Raw genomic sequence first — 20,863 nt, 5'->3', positions numbered from 1 at the left:
ATAAAGCCTCTAGGTTTTTATTAGAGAAATTTAATTTATTAATAGCATCATATCATCTAAATCCAGTAATATTTCTTTATGTTCTAAATTAATAAAGTTGAGTTGCCTCAAGAAATAATCATAGATTTAAATCAAATCCTAAAGATCATTCAATAAAAATTTCCACACTGATTTCTTCCTTTTAAAAAAGTCGCTTCTAGGGCTGGGAGTTTAGCCTAGTGGTAGAGTGCTTGCCTAACATGCACAAAGACCTGGGTTCAATTCCTCGGTACCATATACATAGAAAAAAAACCAGAAGGGGCTGGGAGTTTGGCCTAGTGGTTAAAGTGCTTGCCTAGCATGCACGAAGACCCGGGTTCGATTCCTTGGTACTACATACATAGAAAAAAAAAAAGCCGGAAGTGGTGCTGAGGCTCAAGTGGTAGAGCTCTAGCCTTGAGAAAGTCCAAGGACAGTGCTCAGGCCCTGAGCTCAAGCCCAGGACTGGCAAAAAAAAAAAAAGAAAAAAAAAAAACAGAAGTGATGCTGTGGCTCAAATGGTAGAGCTCTAGCCTTGAGAAAGCCCAAGGACAGTGCTCAGGCCCTGAGTGCAGCTCAGGGACTGGCAAAAAAATAAAAGAATACTGTTATGGCCGCAATGGTCTCCTATCTTCTATTCTATGCAAGAATAAAATATCTTAATGTTGTTTGTATCTACTGAGAAGAGGTGGCAGAACAAGAGCAATATCTGAATATGGAAAACTACTTTTGCTTTCATCATCCATCTTCAAATTCTCTTCTTAGATTTCTTTTTTTTTTTTCCTAGTCCTTGGGGCTTGAACTCAGGGCCTGGGCAATGTCCCTGAGCTTCTTTTTCTCAAGGCTAGCACTCTGCCACTTGAACCACAGTGCCACTTTTAGCTTTCTTCTGAGTAGTTTATTGAAGGTAAGAGTCTCGCCCACTTTCCTGCTTGGGCTGGCTTTGAACCACAATCCTCAGATCTCAGCCTTCTGAATAGCTAGGATTACAGGTGTGAGCCACCAACACCTGGTTTAGATTTTTCGCTTTCCAGTCCAGAGTAGAAAAAGGGATAGAAGTTGGCAAACAAACATAAAAATTTCACAAATGTAACAAAGATCATCTAGAATATTAGGAGGGAAGTATAATAGAGTGAGAAATTCCTTCCTCCCCTGGTGTAACTTGCTTAGTATAGCCAGTGGAACTTATCTTCCACACTCAGTCCTCTGCTTTAAAGGGGATGGATTTTGGCCTGGCTCAGCCACATAGTGTTCTGCAGGACTGTGAAGGAATATAGTGTAGTCAGCTCACATCTGACCAGAGCTACGGGGCTAGAGTTGAGCTGTCAACACATATGACACAGACACGGCTTACTTTGGGACATGTCACAGAGTAACCTAGTGTGATGGTATGCTGGTAAGTGTTTGACAGTTTGCTCTCTAGGTAACAATAAGCCTTGATTGTAGCCTTTACCAATCACTGTGGTGTAAACATTTCTACTATGGCTCACTCCAGGCTACCAAAGAGACTTGGAATTGGGAAAGAAAAAAAGTATACACAACCCTATTGGAGTAGTATGCACAGATTTCAGCACATCACCACCTTAGAGAACAAGAGTTGAGATTTTCATGGAGAATTTCTAGACTCAAGGATGGAGTCATTTGCCCTTTTCCTTGAACAACAGTTCCTTAGACCTTGATATTCCAGCCAGGCTTACACTGCTGGCTCGGTGGGTCTAGACACCTCCTTAATGCACTGTGCTTGTCTTGCCTTCTGGCTAACAATGCTCTAGTTCGGTTTAATTTGTTTGTGTTTGCTCTGCATTGATGTCTTTAGAAGAACCTATTTTTTTGTCAGTCATGGGGCTTGAACTCTGGGCCTGGGTGCTGTCCCTGAGGGCTTCAGCTCAAGATGCCACAGCACCACTTCCGGTTTTCTGGTGGTTCATTGGAGATGAGTGTCTCATAGTCTTTCATACCGAGGTTGGCTTTGAAATGTGATCCTCAGCTCTCATCCTCCTGAGTAGCTAGGATTACAGGTGTGAGGTACCAAGTGCCTGGCCAACCTCAAGTGGTACAGTTCTAGCTTTGAGCTGAAGAGCGCAGGGACAGCGCCCAGGCTCATAGTCTAAGCCCCAGTAACCAACAAAACAAATGTTATGAGAGGCCAGGAGTGTGGTCTAGTGGTAGGGTGCTTGCCTAGCATGAAGCTCTGGGTTCGATTCCTTGGTACCAGATACATAGAAAAAGCCAGAAGTGTTGCTGTAGCTCAGTAGTAGAGTGCTAGCCTGGAGAAAGCCCAAGGACAGTGCCCAGGCCCTGAGTTCAGGCCCCAGGACTGACAAAAGGGAAGAAAAAAACCCCTGTTATTATAAAGGTAAGGTACAGAGGGATTACATTACCTAAGTCAGGTAAACAGTGCATTGCTTTTTGGACAATGTCACCCACTCTCTCCCTCTCTCCCAGTTTTTCCCTCCTGTTCCACCCACAAGTTGTATATTCATTTTCCACAGTGTCTAGTGACTACCACTGCTGCATTTGTTTGCCCTTTGTCTCTCCATTTCCATGCCTCCAATTCCACTCCCAAAGGCAAAGAAACAACAAACAAGAAAAAATTAAACAAAAATAGCAACAAAGAAAATCATGTTTCCATTTTGATAAATACTACTTTATGTCATCTGATGTACATATCATTGTACCTTTGTGTTCATCTCTTAAGAAAAAATAAAACTGTTCTTGAAATCAATATCAAGGCCAAGAGTTTGGCCTAGTGGTAGAGTGCTTGCCTAGCTAGCATGCACGAAGACCCAGGTTCGATTCCTCTCTATCACATACATAGAAAAAAGTCAGAAGTGGTGCTGTGGCTCAAATGGTAGAGCTAGAAAGTCCAAGGACAGTGCTCAGGCCCTGATTTCAAGCCCCACAACTGGCAAAAAAAAAATCAGTTTCAGGTACTATTGTGAAACCCATGCTAGCTAGAGATTGTATCTCATCTATGTAAACTTCCTCATGGTACCTTACTAATTAATGGAACATCACAAGGATTCCTTATTCTGAAGTTGTCTTAACAGTGTTGTCTTTCTTCCACAGCTGACAGGCCTGTCAGAGTATATGCAGATGGGATATTTGACCTTTTCCACTCAGGTCATGCCAGGGCACTTATGCAAGCAAAAACACTGTTTCCTAACAGCTACTTGTTGGTAGGAGGTAAGAAGAACATTTTCTCTTTGTCCGGAAAAGTTCTTTTATATAAATGTTTGCTGAGGGGCTCCCTTTAAACTTCCATTAGCAAAATCTGACTGACATTGTTCATTGTGCCTTGCTTAATTATCCACTGACTGAAATTTAAAATGTTAAAAAAAACATAGGGGAAATTACATTGTGACATTGTGTACCATTGGTTCAAGGGAGACACATTAGATTAGAGAAGGCAAGATAGATGATGCTTCATGCTTTCCATTAATACTTTTCTCCTGGTATTTGAGCCATGTATAATCGTAAAATTTTCTATTGGGTCAAGAGAAAAGCAATTATAATCTGATATCAAGTCACAGAGAACTGAAGAGATTTCAGATGATTGACGCTGAACGGGGTCATTGTGTATTTATGTGTATGTGTGTGTGTGTATGTGTGGTACACAATATTTAGGACTATGCTAATAGCACTGGCTTATGGCAGGCCTAATTGGTTGAGTTTATGTGCAGTATGCTAAAGAAGTGGAGCTTTATGTATCCAGGCAATCTTGGTTCACAATGGAAGGACCCAGTTATTTTCTATGCTTATGCAAAGAAAAGGATGCTTCTATATGGATTGAAATTTTCCTCCTCCAGAAGGCCTACCTATTTTAATTTGGGTAAAAAGGGGATAGTAGGGTCTGAGAGCATGACCTAATGGTAGACTGACTGACTAATATGCATGAAGCCCTAGGTTCAATTCCATGGTACCACTTACACTGAAAAAGCTGGAAGTGGTGCTGTGCTCAAGTAGTAGAGTGCTAGCCTTGAGAAAGCCCAAAGACAGTGCCCAGGCCCTGAGTTCAAGCCTCAGACAGGCAAAAAAGGGGGGAATATCGTGCTGACTCAACAAATTGGTATCTCACTTCTGTAGACTCTGGAAGAGAACAGTATATCCATACTGTGATCATATTTTGTATGAAATAGGTACCATTAACCTTGAGACTTCTACTGTGAAAAAAAATAAGAGGCCATGGGTCTTTTAAGTATATTGTTATATTCTCCAAGATTAAAACTTAAGCAGGGCCAGGTGTGAGAACAAAGGAAACCGCTTACCCTAGAATAACTTAATGCCAGATTCTGCCTCTATAATATCATATGTACTGCTGATGTCAAAAGTTTCCTATGTCTCTCGTTGAGCACCCATACACTGGGAAGGGCGTGACTCTTTCTGTTTGCCTACTTACGTGCTTGCTCACTAGATAAAGTCCTGCCAAGCTTTCTTACCAAAAAACAAAACAGCAACAAAAATCCCAAACAACAACAACAAAAACAAACTTAGGAACAGAAAATACTTGTCCCAGTAGTCACCAAATATCAATTACTACTAGACTGATGATGCTCCAGGAAAGGGCTCCAAAAGGGAGGAGGCTGGGTTCCTGATGTCACAAAAAAAGACGTAGAGATCAAGAGTGTTTATTAGCGTGGCCTTTTGTTAGAGAGTTTGCCTAGCACAAACAAAGCCCTGGGTTTGATTCCTCGGTACCACATGCACAGAATAAGCCAGAAGTGGCGATGTGGCTCAAGTGATAGAGCTTGAGAAAGCTCTAGGACAGTGCTCAGGCCCTGAGTTCAAACCACAGGTCTGGCCAAAAAAGTTTATTGATAAAACAAAGGAAAGACAGATAGTAGATGACCCTGATATGGGTAGGGGCACATCTGATAACAGGTGCAAGAGATGGTCTAATATCATGGGTAGTTATGCCAAAAAAAAAGTTGGGGACTTAGTTCAAAGTTACCTGTGGCTATGTTGCATTTATACCTGATACATGATATATTTTGTCATTTTTGCTATTGTGCTGTTAGATGAATTGGGCTCAGAGATTTCAAGAATGGCTTGCTCACTAAACATGAGTTTTTAAAATGTTATATATCTAATGTATATAAATGTATATATTATTTATGCACACATGCATAGGCAAGCATTCCACCACAATGCCACATTCCTAGTCCCCTAAATGTGAGTTATTGATGTCTGCATAACCCTTCAAATGGATTCTGCCATAAACTCTATTCAAGACAAGTCTCTATCCTCTATCGGCTGTGTGTGTGTGTGTGTGTGTGTGTGTGTGTGCGTGCGTGCGTGCGTGCGTGCGTGTGTATGTGTTTTTCACCAGTCCTGGAGCTTGAATTTAGGGCCTAGGCACTGTCTCTGAGCCTCTCTGTACTCAAGATTAGCACTCTACTACTTGAGCAACAGTGCCACTTCTGGATTTTTCTGAGTAGTTTATATTTTATTTTTTGAAAAAAGAGTTTTATGCACTTTTCTGTCCAGGCTGGCTTCAAAGTACTGTCCTTAGATTTCCACCTCCTGAGTAACTAGGATTACAAGGCATGGTACCCAGCTCATCCTGTATTTTTCATGCTCAGAGGAATTTTTTCTCAAGTGTCCTCCTGTCCAGGATGTTTGTTTTAAAGATTTCCTTACCTCACTGTGCATGCTAATCAGCTGGGCAAGGAGACAAGGTCAGTAGAAGAAAGCTGCTCTTTTTCCTTTTTCCCCCCCTTTCACTAAGTATTACTGCTTATGAAGGAGTGTAGGCTTAACACAAGTAGTTCTTATGTGCTTTCAATTGACCTATTGGTTAATATATTGTCTCGGAACTCTTGGCTGTGTTTCCCATGCCTCTTTTTTTTTTGTTCTGATCTATCCTGCTTCAAAATTATTTTGGGAGTATTTCAGAGGAATCCCTCTGCAGAAGGAAGAGCCGAGGATGAAAGGCAATGTTTACCGACTGAGTCATACACTGGGAACTCAATGCAGGCAGAGAACTCCACCCTGGTCATTACCCTTTGTTCTGAGGGGAAAACCTTCACTGAGTACCATCACTCAGAGTCAGACCTCTCTCAGGTTACTGAGGCCCTGGGAAAACCTCTGGAGTATGTGGGGGTTAGGACATTTTGGGGATCTGAGTTTGGAGGTGGTTTGATATGGCTCATAGCTAAGCATGTACCTCTGAAGTTTTAAACTCATCTATTTATAAAATAGATAACAAGCTATGTTTAGCTTTTAAATCTTTTACAATCTTCATTTTCCCCCTCAGATTTTCTCTCCTAGAATTTTTCCTCATGTGCTGCCTTAGTGCTTGCAAATCTTCTAGGGATCACTCTTAGTATAGTTTCTGAAACAAAAATGTTTAAATCAGCACATATTAACTGAAGTACTGCATTTTACATTTTTGTAACTAATTATGAAATATAAAGATACTTGGTCTCTAATGAAATGAATGGAATCGCCTGTTTTGTGAGTGTACTGCTAGATGAGAATAACTTACTGCTAGAATGAGTCAGAGTTTAACAGTTTTATTTCTATTTTCCTGGTTATAAATATAAGATTGAAATATTTTGTCCACCCAAAATGGTTTTAAAACTATTATTCAAAATAACTGATTACAGGTAGGCTCATGCCTGTAATCCTAGCTATTCAGGAGGCTAAGTTCTGAGAATCAAAGTTTGAAGCCAGCCAGGGTTAGGAAAGTTCATGAGACTTCTATTTCCAATAAACTATTCAGAGAGAGCCAGAAATGGAGCTGTGGTAGAGTGCTAGCCTTGAAAAAAAAAAGCTCAGACCCTGAGTTCAAGCCCCTAGACTGGCACCAAAACAAAACAACCTTATTATTCTATAGGTTTATTACATGAAAATTTATGAAGATCCTTCTTCAAATTTGTTGAAAGTAGTAGATTAGAAATGAGCTAACCTGTAACCTGTAAAAGGATTCTACACTCTCAGCCCCAAAGGATTCTTTACTAAGCCATTAGAATCATTTACTTTCCCCCTTTCTAGGAATGATAACAAAAGGCTGTATTGAAGCTTATCAAATGACTCATAGTTATAACCCTTCTTTTGCTTGAAAGCAACCTATTCAACCAGCTATATGAAGAAAAGTTTGGGGCCATAGAAATGTTAGCAATTTCATTCCATCTCTGTCAATTCAAATGTTTTTAAATGCTTTTAATGTTGGCTTAAAACCTTTGAAAAATGAAACATTGAAGGTGTAGTTTTAGCTTAATGAATTTCTGAAGCAAACCTTCTAACCTAATTGGCAAAACTAGTTCTTTGTTGAATTTATCTAAAACCTAAAAACCAGACCAATTTTTTAAAAGTTCAAAAATGTATTAATATATGTCTTTATAAAACCTTTGAGAATGGGCCAGGAATTTGGCCTAGTGGTGGAGTGCTTGCCTAGCAGGCACAAAGACCAGGGTTCGATGCCACAGTACCACATATATAGAAAAGCTGGAAGTGGTGCTGTGGCTCAAGTGGTAGAGCTCTAGCCTCGAGGAAAGCCCAAGGACAGTGCTCAGGTCTGAGGTCAAGCCAGGACTGGCAAAAAAATGATTAAACAATGTACCTCTCATATAATAAGCTATCAACAACACATAAATCAGTGTACTACTATCTTGTAGAAATGTGATATGATTTACAGATAAAATTGTATGATATTTATAAGAAGAGAAATATGATTTTCAAAGGCCATGTTATTCCTTTTCTAAATATTGCTATATATGTGTATGTGTGTGTAGCAAATTCTAATGTTTGGCCTTTGGGAATAATTACATAAAATCAAATGTAAAAATCAGAATTAACTTAATTATCTTTAGTAGACAACATGATTAAATTTTTCCTCTGTGTTTAAGCCAGAAAGGGGAATATACTACTAAAAAGTAATCGCTCGGAAAGTCAGTAATTTTATTTTTTATTCTGACGAGGTAGAAAATAAACATTTTAGAAGATGAAATTGGATAAAGATTTATCTATAAATGGAATATTTTATAATGTGAGTTTTATAAAATAGGTTTTTAACTTCCTTTTAAAATAATGCATACCATATCTGAAAAAAATCATGTAAATGTTTTACCCATGCATTTATTTCAGTATATGTTAAAAAATTTGATAATTCTAGAAAATGCTCCAGTTATATTTCTGAGAGGCAGCAATACCAGCCTATACAGGTTTGGGTTATTAAAGTGATTTTGAAGTGAATGGCTAGGAAAAAAATGCTTACTCTTAACTACAGGAGAAAAGCCATTTTTAGGATTCAATATGAGTGTTGAGAATAGCTAGAAAAATGCTTACCCTTAACTACATGAAAAAGCCATTTTTAGCATTCAATATTTCTTTCCAATACTCCTTTTGCTTTGAATTCCTGGGACTTGTTCATCAAGATCCATGTGTTCTCTGATAATAGTTGGGAGAAGAGAAGGCAAAATTGTTAGACTGAACTTTACATCGTTCTCCATCCTACCATAGTTCGTTTCTAACACCACACTTTACCTGCAATGGAAATGTGTATATGACAGGGAAAGATGGGAAGCTTTTAGAGCCTTGCCTTGAATAGTTATTAAGTGAGGTTTCCATTTGGTTTGGTCTCAAGGCACCAACCCCTCACCCCTTGAAATATTGCCTAGATAGAAAGGTTTGGATGGTGCCTCACTTTTGTAAAATACAATAAGGATGGTTTCAGATAGAGAGACGTTCTCTACCAGTGCCAGGGCTTGAACTCAGGGCCTGAGCCCTGTCCTTGGGTTTTCTTGAGGTTAGAGCTCTACCACTTGAGCCAGCCCCACTTCCAGCTTTTTCTATGTATGTGGTACTGAGGAATCGAACCTGGGTCTTCGTACATGCTAGGCAAGCACTCTACCACTAGGCCAAACTCCTGGCCAACTCCATTCTTTAGACTGAGGGAAGGGGATCTTTGTAAGCCAAAGCTCTGAACATTGATTTCCTTGAACATTTTCTGGGCTTGAATATTTCCTGCAATGTCTGTACAAACCCTTGAGGGGATCTGAGGAGATCTTTGTCTTCCATTATCTTTTCAGACTATCACAAACCAACTTCACAATGGGATCATTCTATGCAGAGCACTTGTTGGTTGAAAGGCTGGCTTTGATATTATTTGTGTAGTTAAGAAATAAAAATACTTGTGGTGAAAGTGGGAGTGTGGCTCAAGTGGTAGAGTACAAGGCCCTATCCTGAGCTTAAAGCCAGAGGGGAGGGAGGTGAAGAGAAGAAGGTGAGGAGGGGTTCTGATGAGATGAATGAGCCTGGTGTCTATTAAATTACCATTCTCTAAATGTCACCCAGTCCAGGTGAGGGTTTGTGATGCTTCTCTCTAAAACACAGGGACTCATCACTTAGAGTCCTTGACTTCCATCACAGAGTAAGAATGAATTTCTGGGCAAGTCATAATGGGGAGAAAACTTGGCAGGGCTTTATTGATAAGTAAGCAAGCAAATGAACAAAAAGCAGCCAGACAGGCAGAAAGGCCGAGGCGCCCCCCGCCCCCCCTCCCCGCCCCAGTGTAGGTGCTCTCAAAGGGAGCAAAACAGCTCTTTGACAATGGGGGCGGGAGAGGTTGTGTGTGAGTTTTGACTTTAAAGTTATGCAGACAGATGTTTATCTTCCTCCTTACTAGCTCCTGGTGTTACATTCTCTGAGTTCAACAATGTTGTTTGGGCATTCCTTCCAGACAAGAAAGCATCCAGCCATAAGGCCCCTTTATTTTATTCTTCATGTTTATGTGGTACTAAAGAATCAAACCTAGGGCCTCATGCATGCTAGGTAAGCACTCTACCACTAAGCCTTATAAGTTTTTAACACAAGAAGCTAGTAATTTGAAACTTTTCTGTGCAAGCTTACTTTGTTGCCAAGTTGAATAAGTCAAGACTATCCACTTCGGAAGGGATGACTCTGATCAAGGTGCATACAAATTGTACAGTTGTTGGCAAATAATCAAATTCTATTCACTTGTAAAATACTTTTTCTCTGGCTGGGAGTTTGGCCTAGTGGTTAAAGTGCTTGCCTTGCATGCATGAAGACCTGGGTTCGATTCCTTGGTACCACATACATAGGGAAAAAAAAAAGCCGGAAGTGGTGCTCAAGCCCAGAACTGGCAAAAAAAAAATACTTTTTCTCTATTTTTTAAAAGTGCATGCATGATATTTGGAAAATAAGTCAAGGGGCCTAGTGGTAGAGAGTGCTTGCCTAGCATGCACAAAGCCCTTGGTTTGATTCCTTGGGACATCATACATAGAAAAAGCTAGCAGTGTTGCTGTGGCTCATGTAACAGAGCACTACCCTTGAGCAAAAAGTATCCAAGGACAGTGCCCAGGTCCTGAGTTCAAGCCCCAAGTTTCGCAAAAAAATTTTAAAAAGTCAAGCTGGATGTTGGTGGCTCATACTTGTAATCCTGAATTGTGCTTTGAAACCAGCCTGGACAGTGAAACTCCATGAGACTCTTATCTCCAATGAACTCCTCAAGTGTCATTGTGGCTTAGTGGTAGACATGAGCCTTGAGCACAGAGAAGCTCAGAACAACCTACTCACCCTGAACTCAAGCCCCTGGACTGGCAAAAATAACAAAATCAAAAATGCCAACAAGGGCCGGGAGTTTGGCCTAGTGGTTAAAGTGTTTGCCTAGCATGCACGAAGGCCCTGGTTCGATTCCTTGGTACCACATACATAGAAAAAAGCCGGAAGTGGTGCTGTGGCTCAAGTGGTAGAGCTCTAGCCTTGAGAAAGTCCAAGGACAGTGCTCAGGCCCTGAGCTCAAGCCCAGGACTGGCAAAAAAAAAATGCTAACAAATTGAAAATTTATATGAAAGTATTTTCCTTCAAAAATAGTTTTTTATAAAGGATAAAAGTCACCAAAGACCCACTGCTGCCTCACAGGATTGGAATAAGAATGATATCACTAAACATAACACTACAACATTCACTGTAAATATTTACTCTACAAACTTGAGTTTAAGCTTTATTGTATTTTAATTGAAATTAAATATTCCTGTCGGGCCAAGGGTATAGCCCCATGGTTGAGTACTTGGCTGCCAGACAGAAGGCCCTTCATTCTATTTTCTGTACCACAAAACAAAAAAAATCTGTTGAAAAAAATTCCATTATGATTACATATTTTCATGGCTGGTAAGAAGATTTAAACTAGTTCTCTTTTTTTTTCTCTTTCTTTCCTTTCTCCCCTTCCGTCCCTCCCCTTCCTTCCTTCCCTCCTTTTCTCTCTCTCTCTCTCTCTCTCTCTCTCTCTCTCTCTCTCTCTCTCTCTCTCTCTCTCTCTCTCTCTCTCTTTCTTTCTTTCTGCTAGTCCTGGGGCTTGAACTCAGGGCCCGGGACACCTGAGCTTCTTTTGCTTAAGGCTAGAACTCTACCATTTGAACCACTGCACCAATTCCAGCCCTTTCTTTGTATGTGGCACAGAGACATTCAACCCAGGGCTTCATGCATGCTAGACAAGCATTCTGCCTCTTAAGTTACATTCCCAGCCCTCAACCTAGTTCTTATTGGGAAGACCGAAATGTTTGAAAAACTGAGAGGGCTTTCTAATCTTGGGCCCAATCTTTTGGCACTGTTCTTATCACTCCAAGCTTTCTGGATGGATCTGGCAGAGAGCAGATACACTGCACCTGTCACAGGTGAGGCTTCTGCGATCTGTGACCAGGTAGGATCCTCTGTGTCAACAGGTCTCATGTCCTCATCCCTTTTGAGGGTCTGTCACTGGATCCTGCTGTTAGTGGGATGTTCAGTTGTTTGATATTCCTAACTATCATTTGGAAGAATCTCATCTTTCATTATCTTCTTTAGAGAATTCCTTCAAGGGGTCTTAACTTTGTGAACATAGAAGCTAGGAAGGCAGACTGTCTTCCAGTAACTTGAACGTCATTATTTCTACAAGGCATTTGTAGGAAGAGGCCCACAGACCTGATTTGAAATTCAGGCAGGAAAAAAGATAGCATGAATCCATATATATATATATATATATATATAATTTATATGTATATGTATGTCCTAGGGCTTGAACTCAGCCCAAGAGCTGTCCCTGACCACTAGCTCAAGGCTAGCCCTCTATCACTTAAGCAACAGCTTCACTTGTGGATTTTTTGGGCAGTTAATTGGAAATAAGAGTTTCATAGACTTTCCTGCCTACGCTGGCTTAAAACCTCAATTCTCAGATCTTAACCTCTTGAGTAGCTAGGCTTATAAGCACGAGCCACTGGTGCCCAGATCCAAAGGAATATTTCTATCCATGATCCCATGTTACGACAGCTACTAATAATAAATGACTAACATTATTCAGCATTACTCTCTGCTCATGTGGATTATCAAATTTAATTCTAAACACCTCACCCTATTTTAAGGACTCAGGCAACCAAGGTTTAAAAGATTTGAGTAACATTTCCAGTAATATGGAACAGACCTGAGATTACAATCCAATTCTGTTGGCCTCCAAAGTTTAACAGATCTGCTATTTTTTTCTCTCCTGCAGGGTATTTCATTGTGAGCACAGTAAGCTGCCAGGATAGGTTAGCTACAGCACGAGCTCCTGAGAGCGTGATGAATCCACCCATGGAATACCACTGCTCTGAGTTCTCCATCTGCTTGTCAGAATGAATTTGCCAAGGCTCAAGAACAACAATGCTTCTTTGGGTGTAATTAATGTTTACACAATAACTGGTCAGCATATTTAGTTGCTTCTTGAGGTCACTCCTGGACTTTGAAAATAGAGTCCTGTGTTGGTATAAACAGGATGTTCGTTATCTTTAAGTATTATCAGGCCATTATTTCAGTCATATAAAAGGACTATGGAATTGTTCTGGTGCAGATTCAAAAATTGGGGGATGATAAGGTTTGACTTAGTTTTGTGCTCTTTGAAGAATCTAAAATCCATTTTTCTTCACACTGTATTTTCATATTTAAAAGTCCTCAAAAAAATCTAAATAGTCCTAGATACATTTTTTTTTTGCCAGTCCTGACTTGAACTTAGGGCCTGAGCACTGTCCTTGGGCTTTCTCTCAAGTCTAGAGCTCTATCACTGGAACCACCATTTCCAGCTTTTTCTATATATGAGGAATTGATCCCAGGTCTTCGTGCATGCTAGGCAAGCAGTGTACCACTAGACCACACTCCGGCCACCTAGATACATTTTTTTAAATTGTCTAGTGAGGTCCATAAATAATTCCTACGTATTGAGTCAAACGTAGATACAGCGGGTACGGTGGCTCACACCTGTAATCCTAGCTACTCAGGAGGCTGAGATTTGAGGATCCAGGTTCAAAGCCAGCCAGGGCACAAAAGGACCTGAGACTCTTCTCTCCAATTAACCTCTAGAAAATAGGGAATAGGGCTTGGCTCACGGGTAGGGCAGTAGCCTTGAGATGAAGAGCTCAGGGACAGCACCCAGGCCGAGTTCAAGCTCCATGACCCCCCCCCCACAAAAAAGTAGATACAATCCATGAATCCATATACAGTCATCAGGGCTTTACTATCTTCCCTACCCCCAACCTGTGGGCATGATGGGTAATTCAAAGACCAACTTCTATCAAGTTAGTCATAATACTTAGGGAGTAGCCAGGCACTCGCTCCTGTAATCCTAGCTATTCAGAAGACTGAGATCTGAGGATCTTGGTTCAAAGCCAGCCCGGGCACTACAAAATCTGTGAGACTCTTATCTCCAGTTAATTACCAGAAAAGTGGAAATGGCACTGTGGCTCCAGGGGTAGGATGGTAGCCTTGAGCTGAAGAGCTCAAGAGACAAGGCTCAGGCCCAGAGTTCAAGTCCCAAGACTAACAAAAAATTACCTTGGGAGTTTTGCCAACAACAAATGTAGGCATCAGAAGCTTCCATAAAGTATGCCAAAAACAGAGCTGCCTGGACCCTACTAAAGCAAAAGCTCAAGAGCAGAACCCAGACACCATCGTATTTAACAAGCTCCTTAGAAATTCTGATACTCTTGGTGACACACAGCTGTAATCCTAGCTACTCAGGAGACCGTGATCTGAGGATCTTGGTTTGTTGAAGTCAGATGAGGCAGGAAAGAACGTTGAGACTTTTATCTCCAATAAACTATTCAGAAAAGTCAGGAAGTAGCACTGTGGCTCAAGTGGTAGAGCACTTGCCTTGAGCATAAAGAAGCTCAGGGACAGCTCCCAGGTCCAGAGTTTAAGCCCCAGGTCTGGCGTGCATGCACGCGCACACACACACACACACACACACACACACAGACATGCACATGCGTGTGTGCGCACACGCACGAAATTCCAGTATTTGCTAAATTATTTTTTTATGCCAGTGCTTGGGCTTTCTCAAGGCTAGAGCTCTACAACCTGAGCCACAGCATCACTTCTGGCTTTTTCTATGAATGTGGTACCAAGGAATTGAACCCAGGTCTTTGTGCATGCTAGGCAAGCACTCTACCACTAGGCCAAACTCCCAGCCTATTCACTAAATTCTTTAAGACACCCATGTGGTTGATGCTTTGATAATGTAAATTGCTACAATAGAAGAGTTCTCAGAAAGCATTTGTACATATACAGGCACACACACACAGATTCATTAGTCTCTCTGAGCACACATGCTGTTGAAATGTACCCGCAGATAAATATATATATATATATAATATTGTTATTTTAACAATAATCACCATTCTTTTTTTTTTGCCAGTCCTGGGCTTGAGCTCAGGGCCTGAGCACTGTCCTTGGACTTTCTCAAGGCTAGAGCTCTACCACTTGAGCCTCAGCACCACTTCCGGCTTTTTTCTATGTACGTGGTACCGAGGAATCGAACCCGGGTCCTCATGCATGCTAGGCAAGCACCTTAACCACTAGGCCAAACTCCCGGCCCAATAATCACCATTCTTAAGTGAGAAAAGGAGTGAGGTCTTCAAGGGGCTTGTAGACCATTGGAAGACTTTGGGCTTTTACTCTGAGGGAGATGGGAAAGACTGGACCTGGCAGTTAGCCAGGTTTCCTGGCTGATGTGAACCAGCTATTGGGGGTGAGCCAGTTAGGAGGCTACTGCAGTATTGCAGAGAAGAGTCAGTGAGTGGAAAGGATGGCGTAGCAGAAGCTGAGAAAAGAATTGGATACTAGATGGGCTTTAACATCTTTTTTGAGTGCCAATACTGGGGCTCAAACTCAGGATCTTGAGCAAGAGTGCTCAACTTTTTTGCTTATAGATAGTGCTCTAACATTTGAGCCATACCTTTTTTTTTTCCCCTGTGGATCATGGGGCTTGAAAGCTTGGGTGCTGTCCCTGAGCTCTTCAGCTAAAGGCTACCCTTGAGCCAAGCCCCACTTCTTGTTTTCTAGGGGTGAATTGGAGATTAGAGTCTCAGGTACTTTTGTGCCCAGGCTGGCTTTGAACCTTCATCCTCAGATCTCAGCCTCCTAAGTATCTAGCTTTACAGTCATGAGCCATGGTGCCGGGCTTGAGCCATACTTTTAATCTGGGCTTTTCCTGGAGGACTTTTCTGCCCAGGCTGGCTTTGAACCATGATCCTGCAGAATTTATTCTCCTGAGTAGCTAGGATTACAGATATATGTCACCATGCCAAGCCCCCCCCCCACACACATTTTTTGCCAGTCTAGGGCCTGAATGTAGGGCCTAGGCACTGTCCTTGGGTTTTTCTCAAGGCTAGCACTCTATCACATGCTCTCAGGTGCCCTATACTTTTTATTGGAGTGTACTCTTACTTGTTCAAAATATGTTTACTGCTGGGTATGGTGGCTCATTCCTGTAATCCTAGCTACTCAGGAGGCTGAGATCTTAGGATCGTGGTTGAAAGCCAGCCCAGGCATGAAAGTACTTGAGATGCTTATCTCCAGTTAACCACCAGAAAACCAGAAGTGGCGCTGTGGCTCAGGAGTAGGGCAGTAGTTGTGGGGGGGGGGGGGAGGGAAATGGGTACCAAGACATGTGAAAGGGTATCAATGTATGTGAATTAATGCACCTTCCATCTGACAAACATCATGTAACCCTTTTACTAATTACAATAAAAAAAAAGAGTAGGGCAGTAGCATTGAGCTGAAGAGCTCCTGGACAATGCCCAAGCCCAGAGTTCAAGCCCCAGTACAGGGGTGGGGGAATATGTTTACTGTAAACAGTACACCAGCAGCAGCTTAGACTCATCTCATGTTTATCACGCATCTTAATTGCATCTTAATTGCATCTTACTTGCTTAGAGGCCACATCAAATGATTGATTGACACCATCTAGGTTTGTGTAAGGACACTGAGGATGTTTGCACAACGATAAAGTCAATTAACAATGCATTTCTTCAAGTTTCTTCTGTCATTAGTGACACCTATCATTGACAGTAATTGTGTGTATTTATAGAGTACAGTGTACTATTTCCATCTATATGTGCATCACAGGAAAATTCAGTCAAGATGATTAACATATCCATCAGCTTACCAGTTTTATTTCTTTTTTGTGATGAGAATGTTCAAAATCTATTTCAGTTTTTAAAAAAATGCCAGTCCTAGGGCTTGAACTCAGGGCTGCACTAACCCTGAATGTTTTTGCTCAAGGCTAGTACCACTTGAGCCACACCTCAATTTCAGCTTTTTTTTTTTTTTGGTGGTGATTAACTGAAGACAAGTCTCATGGACTTTCCTGCCCAAGCTGGCTTTGAACTGCAATGCTCAGCCCGCTAAGTAGCTAGGATTACAGGTATAAGCTACTGGCTATTTCAGTATTTTTTTTTGCCAGTCCTAGGGCTTCATTCGGGTCCTGGACATTGTTCTTGGACACTTTTTGTTCACGGCTAGTGCTGCCACTTTAGCCACAGTGCCACTTCTGACTTTTTTGTATATGTGGTATCAAGGGATCTAACCTGGGTTTTCATAAATGCTAGGCCAGCACTTTACTAGGCTACGCTCCCAGTCCCTATTTAAGAACTTAAAGTAAAAAAAATATTAATTGGGGTCACACTAGACCATTAAACTTATGTCTTCAGTCTAGCCAAAACCTACTCCTCTTTGATTCTGAGCATGAAACTCAAAGGATCATTTCCAGAAAAAAAATTGCTCTGTCTCCTTTGAAGACAGAGCCAGCAACCTTGCTGATGATCTAGATGTGGAATGTCTGAGGATTATAGAACACAGGGTGTCGATGATGACTCTGCTTACTCTCTGGCCAGATTTGATCCTCAGTGAGGAACAAGATGTGATTTCAGGAAAATGGTATTTTGGTTTGTAACTACACTTTATTACTCTTAAAATGAGAACTTCAAGGGTCCGGAGTTTGGCCTAATAGTAGAGTGCTTGCCTAGAAAGCACAAAGACCCGGGTTCAATTCCTTGGTACCACATACATAGAAAAAGCTGGAAGTGGTGCTGTGGCTCAAGTGGTAGAGCACTAACCTTGAGAAAGCCCAAGGACAGTGCTCAGGCCCTGAGGTCAAGCCCCAGGACTGGCGAGAAAAAAAATAGAGAGAAATGCTACTATTTTAAAGAAAAAATTCTGGGAGAAATCAGGGCTGGGAATGTGGCCTAGTGGTACAGTGCTTCCTAACTCTTGCTAGGAAGTCCTGGGTTTGATTCTTCAGTACCACATAAAGAGAAAAAGCTAGAAGTGATACTGTGGCTCAAGTTGAGCACAGAGAGGCTTAGGGATAGTACCCAGGCCCTGAGTTCAAGCCCCAGGACTGGCACACAGAAGAAAAAAAAAAGAAAAAAGGAGAAAGAATCACACTTCAAGACACAGTGAAGGCCGGGAGTTTGGCCTAGTGGTAGAGTGCTTGCCTAGCATGAACGAAGACCTGGGTTCAATTCCTCAGTACCACATACATAGAAAAAAGCCAGAAGTGGTGCTGAGGCTCAAGTGGTAGAGCTCTACCCTTGAGAAAGTCCAAGGACAATGCTCAGGCCCTGAGCTCAAGCCCAGGACTGGCAAAAAAAAAAAAGACACAGTGAAGGCAATTCTGAGTGGCTGCAGCAAGACCCTTACTGGGATCTTGGTAAACAAGGGCTGCATCCACAATGCCACTTTTTCCTGGCATACAGATTCCAGGAAGATAGGGTAGTTGACTCATAAGACAGTGAATAATATTTTTACTCAGTTTTATTTACTTTCCATCTGAAATTTGAGTTTAAGTTTTTTAAATTATTACTACAAAGGTGACACACAGAATATTCCATTTACTTTAAAGCACTTTTTTTTTGCCAGTCCTGGGCTTGAGCTCAGGGCCTGAGCACTGTCCTTGGACTTTCTCAAGGTTAGAGCTCTACCACTTGAGCCTCAGCACCACTTCCAGCTTTTTTCTATATATGTGGTACCAAGGAATCGAACCTGGGTCTTTGTGCATGCTAGGCAAGCACTTTAACTACTAGGCCAAACTCCACTTTAAAGCACTTTTATGTAAATCCTCAAAAAAATCTTTCCTGGGTGGTGGGGAGTTGATCTAGTGGTAGAGTGCTTGCCTAGCATGCACGAAGACCTGGGTTTGATTGCTAAGTACCACATATATAGTAAAAGCTGGAAGTGGGTGTTGTGGTTCAAGTAGTAGAGCGCTAGCCTTGAGAAAGCCTAAGGACAGTGCTCAGGCCCTGAGTTCAAGCCAGGACTGGCAAAAAATCCTTCCTGGAGCTATTGGTGAAGGACAGTGCTATATCTCCATTGGAAAGTTCGGGAACTCAAATTCTAGAAAGGTACATACCAAAAAACGAAATTCTGCCATATCAGAACTTCTACTTCATGGTATTTTCCTTCTTCTTGTGTGGCCTCATGTGTAGTGACTGGACTTCATGGAATTGAAATATGTGTGTGTGTGTGTGTGTGTGTGTGTGTGTGTGTGCCTGTGCCTGTGCCTGTGCCTGTGCCTGTGCCTGTGCCTGTGTGTGAATCACACCTGGGTTACTAAGCACAATGATCTAGTGAAAGAATTGGCTCTTTTTTCTTTCCTATGTTCAACTGGTCATTTCATTTTTGAACTATAATTTTCACTGAAGCAGGGGATAAGAGGATAAAGAGATGTGAAAGTTACATTAACCAGTGTGTCGAATCATTTTAATAAAAGCCTCAGTGGAAAATGCAGTTTTGTAATTAGCACGAAAATGAAATCCTGAATTCTCAGTGAATTTAAGTTGGCTTCACCCACCTGATCCTTTGTTCTTGTAAGAAAAGAGGAAAAGAAACTAAGTTTGATTATGAAGAGCACCTAGTAAGGCTATGTTCCTTTGTCTTGCTGAAGCCACTCCCACACCAGGTGGCCAGTTAACTGAATTTCATACATTTGCCTCTTTCAGTTTGTAGTGATGATCTCACCCACAAATTCAAAGGTTTTACTGTGATGAATGAAGCAGAAAGGTATGAAGCTCTCAGACACTGTCGCTATGTGGATGAAGTCATCAGAGATGCTCCATGGACTCTCACCCCAGAGTTTCTGGAAAAACACAAGGTACTTCACTCATTCTCCCACATGTCCTAAGATGCAGGATTAGGGAATCTGCTTCTATAGTGGAGACAGCAGAAAACCCAATGACCCCCGGGAACCTTTATCTTCTGCCTTCCCGAAGTATAGATGCTAGAGCTAGATCAATCAGATCCAAACACAGCCTCTTCTCCTAACTATGGGGCCTTGACCACACTGCACCCCCTTATCTCTAAAATGGGACAATACTGATATTTTCCTCATGGGCCCCATTGAGGATCTCATAAAATAATGTAAGTAAACACTTGGAAAACTGGCTGGCCCATAACAAGAGCTTCAAGATGGTCACTGTCATCACTACTGCCGCCATCATTTCTGGCACTTACAGATCCACAGGCATTCTTTATTTTGGGGGGAAGGGCAGTCCTGGGGCTTGAACTCACAGCCTGGGCACTGTCCTTGTGCTTTCTCAAGGCTAGAGCTATAGCACTTGAGCCACAGTACCACTTCTGGCTTTTTCTATGTATGTGGTACCAAGCAATCGAACCTAGGGCTTTGTGCATGGTAGGCAAGCACTCTACCACTAGGTCACACTCTTGGCCTCTCTTGAACTCAGGGCCTGAGCATCATCCTTGGGCTTTCTAAAGGCTAGCACTCTACCACTTGAGCCACAGCACCACTTCTGGCTTTTTCTATGTATGTGATAAGAGGAATTGAACCTGGGGCTTGGTGCATGAAGGCAAGCACTCAACCACTAGCCCAAACTCCCGACCCCATAGGTATTCTTTTGTGTGGAGCAAATGAACACATACCTTATCCCAAAATCAGAGGTCAGCCTTGAAGGGAAAGACTTTATGAGTTTGTGACCATGAGATTCCTACTGGTATAAGATTTTTATTAGTTGAAAACATAAGGAATTCTTTTGATCTGCATCAAATGGCGTGCTTTGTATCTCCCTACCAGCCCCACATTAGGAGCTATTCTTTCCTTTTATAAGCAGTACAAAAAAATAAGATTAAGCTGTTCTAAGAATTTTCTTTTCTATTTTTAAATTCGCAATGCAAAAGAGAATAGAGAACACTGATAAATGTGCATGGGTAATAGCAGAGGAGACAATTTCCCTGGTAAGAATAAAAAGAAAATGGAAAAACTACAATATGATTTACTTCCAGTAATCACTAACACTTTTTTTAACTAAGCATCTATTGTATATTCAACATGTGATAGGCATTTTGGGGGATACTAATAATGATAATGATGACTGCCATTTATTACTTACTATGTGCCCAACACTTTGCCAAGGACTTTGCTATTCTATGAATCCAATTCAATCTCTCAGCTACTTTGCAAAGTTGTTGTCATTATACATTGGAGAGGAGGAACTAAGTTTGAGTACTGAGAATAGAATTAATAATAATTGTAATAATAAACATGTATTGAGTACTCAGCGTGTACCAGTTATTATTTTTAAGC

The 20,863-nt window shown here is 41.4% G+C and overlaps 1 protein-coding gene across 1 annotated transcript in view; it reads left to right on the top strand.

The window, feature by feature from the left end:
* Positions 1 to 20,863, top strand: part of Pcyt1b (phosphate cytidylyltransferase 1B, choline) — a 78,401-nt gene that overhangs the window by 32,354 nt on the left and 25,184 nt on the right. The window contains exons 3-4 of the mRNA XM_090326078.1: positions 3,088 to 3,204; positions 19,266 to 19,417. Coding sequence (XP_090182204.1) covers positions 3,088 to 3,204; positions 19,266 to 19,417 — 269 coding nt within the window. The remainder of the gene's footprint in view (positions 1 to 3,087; positions 3,205 to 19,265; positions 19,418 to 20,863) is intronic.

Source organism: Megascapheus bottae, chromosome X (assembly GCF_031878675.1).
Source record: "Megascapheus bottae isolate mThoBot1 chromosome X, mThoBot2.hap1, whole genome shotgun sequence".
Classification (NCBI taxonomy): domain Eukaryota; kingdom Metazoa; phylum Chordata; class Mammalia; order Rodentia; family Geomyidae; genus Megascapheus; species Megascapheus bottae.
Note: the sequence above shows the minus strand (reverse complement) of the source record. Positions and strands in the feature narration are given on the sequence as shown.